The sequence below is a fragment of the Candoia aspera genome, chromosome 18 (assembly GCF_035149785.1).
Source record: "Candoia aspera isolate rCanAsp1 chromosome 18, rCanAsp1.hap2, whole genome shotgun sequence".
Taxonomy (NCBI): Eukaryota; Metazoa; Chordata; class Lepidosauria; order Squamata; family Boidae; genus Candoia; species Candoia aspera.
The window spans coordinates 4,614,021-4,619,866 of NC_086170.1; the positions used below are offsets into that span (position 1 = coordinate 4,614,021).

The 5,846-nt window shown below is 47.5% G+C and overlaps 1 protein-coding gene across 1 annotated transcript; it reads right to left on the reverse strand.

The window, feature by feature from the left end:
* Positions 1-304: 304 nt before the first annotated feature.
* Positions 305-3,504, reverse strand: C1QC (complement C1q C chain). The gene is made up of 3 exons (XM_063317584.1): positions 3,342-3,504; positions 1,753-1,942; positions 305-919 (listed from the first exon to the last, which is right to left on the reverse strand). Exons 2-3 carry the CDS (start codon positions 1,928-1,930, stop codon positions 363-365), a joined length of 735 nt encoding a protein of 244 aa, XP_063173654.1. The 5' UTR covers positions 1,931-1,942; positions 3,342-3,504; the 3' UTR covers positions 305-362.
* Between the last annotated feature and the right edge of the window lie 2,342 nt (positions 3,505-5,846).

The window sequence follows — 5,846 nt, forward strand, 5'->3', positions numbered from 1 at the left end:
TGTCCTAAACACAGCACAGCCGTTGAGCTTATTAGCATGAAAAATTGAGCAATATTTAGATATGGGTTCAAGCAATGGCTTAGGATTTCGGGAGACCCCATCCGTCAATGGAAGCAAATGTAGGGAAGCCATATTGGGCTGACCCATATCTGATGGGGGTTTAGGTAACCTGGAACAAAAAAACTCACTAATCCGGTAAGCGATTGAACAGACAAAGCAAAGCACCATTTTATTATATTTCAATGACAGTTACAAATTCTTCCTTTTTTTAATAAGCACAAAGGGGAAAGGAACATCGAATGACAGAAGAACGGGGCAAGATCTGGGAAGGGTCAACTCCAGGCAGGATGAAGATCAGGAAGTTAATCAGGGAAGAGCAGGAAGCCGGAGAACACGCTGTCGGCCTGAGCCATCCCAACCATGCCATTGTAGTCGTTGACTGCCAGCCAGACCTGGTGGCCTCTTTGCAAGTGGAGCAGGACCCCACCTGAGCTGACTTGCTTGGGGTTGGACAGATGATCGCAGAAGCTGGCCACCTTCTCCAGGTTCAGATACATGTTGACACAGAGGTTGGCTGTCAAGGAGGTGTGGAAAGTGAAGTAATAGACGCCAGGAATGCGACAGGTGAACTTGCCCGTGGCGGTGTCATAATCGTGGTAAGTGTTGGTGATGTTTCCGTGAAAGACCACCGGCCTGTCCTTCACGGGGTGCTCATGCGTCTGACGCTTGACCGAGAAGGCTGATTGGTACATGTTCTTGTAGCCACCAGAGTCCCCTGGATCACCGTCTTCCCCTTTGGGACCATGTTCTCCTAAGTTTCCTGGAGCTCCTCTAGGTCCACTTTTCCCTGGCAGACCTGGAAGGCCAGGAGAACCTGGTTCTCCCTTGGGACCGTGGCTTCCAGGAATGGCTGGAGGACCTGGAGGTGAAAGACCACACAAGGTAGAAGCAGGAGAGCATCACCCAGATAGGACCAACTCAGAAAGATGCAAGGGTGGTGTGGCTGTAGTGCTTCTCCACCTGCCATCTTCCAGATATGGGGACTTCAACTCCCAGAATTCCCACCAATGGACATGTGGGCTGTAGAATTCTGGGATCTGAACTCCATACGCCTGGAAATGGCCTGGGTTGGGAGGTGGAACGAGAAATGAAGACCACCAAGTTCAGGTCTCCTAGAGTGTCTTGCAGGAAGGCAGAGTCCGTCTGCTCAACCTACCTAGCAGGGTTGTTGTGATGTTTAGTAGTACAGTAGTAATTTGCTATTACTAGTGGTAAACCAGTAGTAAAAGGCTACTAGTAATTGTCATTTAAAGAGTAATGTACTATTAATTTTACAAATAAAATCAGTAAAAGGACCCAAATAATACAATGCATCGTGGTAGTAACATGAATAGCCATAAAACAGAGTAAATCTGAAAACATTTACTAAAAATAGTAACAGTAAAAGGCAACTATTAATTGTCAGTTTACTATTTATTATTACATTATTCTTTAATGGTAAAGAGCGGCTTGCTATTATTTTTACGAATAAAACCAGTCAAAGTAAATATCACAAATACGTAAATATTCGTAATAGTTTATTACGAATAAAATCAGTAAAATACTACAGTTCATAGCGAATGAATAGTCCTAACAAAGTTGTGGTAAGGGCCATCCAGATGTGCGCCAGCCCCTTTTTCTTCCAGCGGCAAAGAAACTGGCAGACCCATCTGGACCGTTAAAATGGGGAGGGGGCGGCCAGGAGCTACTCACCTGGTTCTCCTTTGGATCCCTTTTGACCATCTCGGCCATCTTTGCCCAGAGCCCCAGGGGTTCCAGGGAGGCCCGGTGCACCATAGCAGTACTGTGGAGGCTCAGCTGCCCAGGAGAGATCACCCAGGATCAACAGGATGAAGGCCCAGACCAGCATCCTCACTGGTGTCGAGTCCATCTGCTGTTCCTCCTGCGGAGAGAGCGAATAAATCAGTTTTTTTCACACTTGGCAACTTTAAGATGTGTGGACTTCAACTCCCAGAATTCCCCAACCAAGCATGCTGGCTGGGGAATTCTAGGAGTTGAAGTCCACACATCTGAAAGTTGACATGGGTGAGAAACACTGGAATAAAGGAAAGGACATCAGGCCACAGTGCTGTTGGCCAGGAACTTTCTAATAATTCCATCAAAGAAGTGAAAAACTTTTGGGAAGCTGCCCATGCAGGGCTAACCCAGCTGTTTTGGCAACGTTTGTGGACTCGGCTACCCCCAGCCTTATATTACTTGTTCAAAAGCACCAAGGGCCTGGCGATCACTCACAACCAAGCCCAAGGTTTAAAACAAGACTTGCAGGAGATGAAAGGTTAAAAATAATTCAGTTTATCCTTGGATATTGTAGGAAAGGAAGAGAGGGAGAGAGATGCCCAGTAAGAATTCCTATGAAGCAGAAATGGGGGGGGGAAGCTGGAAGGGATCACTTAATCCCTCCCTTTTAGGAAGTTTGAACGACGGTGGATGAATCTGCAGGTGCAAGGGAAATGGCGTGGCTGGCTTTGCATCAGCTTCGTCTTCATCAATTATCAGACGATGACAGAAGGAAGGAGGGAAGGAAGGAAGGGCAAAGAAAGAGGAGGAAGGGAAGGGAATGGATATTGGCAAGCAATTCACCAAAAAAAAAGTTGGTGGGAGAAGGAAGCTGAAATGCCGTGAACTTCTAAACTCCGAGTCTTCAAACTATCCGGAAGGAGCCCTGGTGTTCAACAACCTGAAAGTGTCCCTCAGGCTCGGTCCTCAAGCCCACTCCAGGTGCAGGACGGGCCCCTTCCCAGCCCTTCCTGGCCATGGCAGGGCCCAGCCCTGAAACTTTCTGTGGGCGAAGCAGTTGCCGTTTCCCCCAAGAAAATCCGCCAATCCGCCTGGGCACTGTTTCCCTCCGCATCTCAACGGCTCGACCCTCTTTCTGCTGAAACAGAACCAGCCAAGCCATTTTTTTCTCCTGCTCCTCTGGACTTGGAGCATCTAAACATTCCCCTGAGACCCACATGCCCAACTGCCTTCTTCTTTTGCACTTGGGAATTCTCCTTCTCCCCCCCACCATCCCTTTCCTTTTGCCCCCTGTCCTTTTGACTAGCAACCAGAGATTGGGGCAACCTGATTTTTGTTCCCCAGACCCGATCCATCTGCCTTATGGGGGGGAACACCTGGATTATAAATGCTTTTTGTCAAGAATAAATCAGCTTCCCAGAGGATCTGCCTAACCCCACCTCCCAAACCTTGCCTGGGCTTCCCCAATTTTGTGGGGATCCAAATGCTGGAACATTTTATTTTATTGTCTGAATGTTGAAGAAAGAAAATCCTGCGTCTCTTACCTCTTGGGGAATCGGTGGGATCCTACAGCTTGCAGGCAACGGGGTTAATGATTGGCCGGGCGGCTCAGTTAGCGGCAGGGGAATCTACTTGCAACATCCCCATCGTTAATGCGGAAGTTGGTGGCCCAGGAAAATAAGGAACTGGTCCTCCCATTTTGTGCTTTCTCTTGCATCTGAAAGCTCAGCATCAACACTTTCATTGCCTTGGGTTTCCGACACCAGGAATTTTCATTATTCCTTTCCCCCAGCGGGACAAACAAGGACAGGAAAGGCCTTTGCTGAAAATCTCAATTCAGCTACAAAACTCTCCAAGTGGCCTACCTCCTAGGATTGTTGTGAAGTCAAATCGGGGGGTGGCAGGGAACCTCCTGGGCCCCTCCGGGAGGAAGAGTAAAGAATTAAAGTAAATAAAGCACATAGAATTCAGTGAATAAATCAAATCAAACAAATAAATTTAATAAAAATAAATAACTAAATAACTAAAGTAAATCGAATTAAAGCAAGCTACAAAACTGGAAATTGGTCCTTCTGGCGAGGAACTGATTGCGAGGGACTGAAAAGAGGGTCAAGTTCAGTGGTGGTTTAGGAAGTCTTCCGACACTGCTGTCTCCGATGCCCGGCTCCGGGTTGCAAAGTGAGAGCAAATAGGGTTGGTGGTCCAGCCTGGCAAAATTGTGGCTTCCTCGCCTTCTCCGGGCTGCCGTTCCTGCTCTGTAATCACAGACACCCAAAATGTTTTCAGAGCAAGCTTTTGGCTTTTGAAGGTAGAGAAAAAAACATTTGTATTCGTTTGTTTTTTTTTAAGGGATGAAAGTTAGAAAGCCCTTCCTGGTGGCACAAACATTTAGATGGTGGATTTTTTTGTTTTGAAGGGGTGAGACTTGATGTTTCTGGAGACTTCCATGAAACCACAGAAAGTGGGGCTGGGATTTCATTCTGAAAAGGCGTATTTTAAACCAGTTTTTCTAATCTGTTGGCGTGCTTTTGATGCACGGACATTTTGCGCCCTTGTTCGGTAATGGTGAATGGCTAAAAGGCGGCGTCGTGTGCTGTTTTTTAAGAAGCGAAATGCATGCGCTGATCTTTTATTTCATTCCCGGTTTGCATGTTGGAAATAGGTGGGTTGTACAACTCCCGTCCTATGTTCAGCCTGGGCAGCCCTCATTCTCATCCCGAATGCTCAGGATGACGGCGATGCTGCCAGGAACATTTTCAGCTGCAGGAGAAAAGTAAAGCTGGGCTTCAAAACTTAGGAAGTGGGCAAATTTGCTGCCCAAAATCGTTTAAAAAAAAATCTCTCCCAGAAGTGGAGAAATCAGATCTGGGCTGCACTTTTCTGGATGGCCACTTGATTGATGGGTCTGGGGCCATCAAGTCTCCGTTGATTCTTAGTCACCACACAGATAGATGTTCCCCATGACAGTGTCCCCAACCAGGTCCTTCAGCTCTTCCAACGGTCCACCCATCACCACCATAACTGAGTCCATCCACCTTCTGCTGGTCATCCTCTTCTCTTTGCTGCCACCTTTCCCAGCATTAAAGACTTCTCAAAAGAGTGCCTCTGAGCATGCCATGGGTTTTCTGGCCTACTCGGGCTCTGGTACTGCTGAGCATAAGATTGGCCATTGCAATAGGGGGAAAGGAGGTGTAAACATCCAGGGTTCCTACATTCAGTCTTCCCTGGGCTTGTTCTCCAAGGAAATTTGGGGGGTGACTGCCAATAGGATTTTAACCCAGAGCTGCCCCGTGAGTTATAAGGACGTTGCCAGGCAGTATCATCCCAGAATAGCCTAAAAATGCAATTTCAAAAATTAGTTTGATGGAAGTATGGATGTCTAAGTAGACCTTGACCGTCTGCAAGGAAGTGAGTTTGGTGACTGTGAAGTTGCTCCTGAGCAAGATTTTCAAAGAGCAAAACTCCCTAAGGGACCCTATGAGGAATGAGAGTGGTTTATTTGAAGACTTTCGTTTTAAAAAATTGTCCAGCCTACGCTCCATGGATTTCTTTTCCTAATTGTGCAAAAGAAAAGCCGCGTCATGGGGGACAGGTTAGAAGCTCAGCGAAGCATCTAACTATAGATCTGGCTTTCTGGTGTTCCTACCTCACAGGGTTGTTGTAAAGGGGAAGTAGGAGGAAGAGAGTGATGATTCTAGCAGAAAAGAAGGAAAGGAAAGGTTCCTAGCAGAAAAAGGGGAAAAGGACCTAACATGAGAAAGGAGAGGAGGGGAGAGAAGAGGAAAAAAAGGAAGGAAGGAAGGAAGGAAGGGAGGGAGGGAGGGAGGGGAGGAGAGGAGAGGAAAAAAAGGAAGGAAGGAAGGAAGGAAGGAAGGAAGGAAGGAAGGGAGGGAGGGAGGGAGGGAGGGAGGGGAGGAGAGGAGAGGAGAGGAAAAAAAGGAAGGAAGGAAGGAAGGAAGGAAGGAAGGAAGGAAGGAAGGGAGGGAGGGAAGGAGGGAGGGAGGGAGGGGAGGAGAGGAGAGGAGAGGAGAGGAGAGGAAGGTCCCAGC

Coding starts and splice junctions, on each gene's coding strand:
- C1QC (XM_063317584.1), bottom strand. CDS start 1,930: ATGGACTCGACACCAGTGAGGATGCTGGTCTGGGCCTTCATCCTGTTG. Junction 920..1,752: donor GGGATCCAAAGGAGAACCAG/GTGAGTAGCTCC, acceptor TTTCACCTCCAG/GTCCTCCAGCCATTCCTGGA.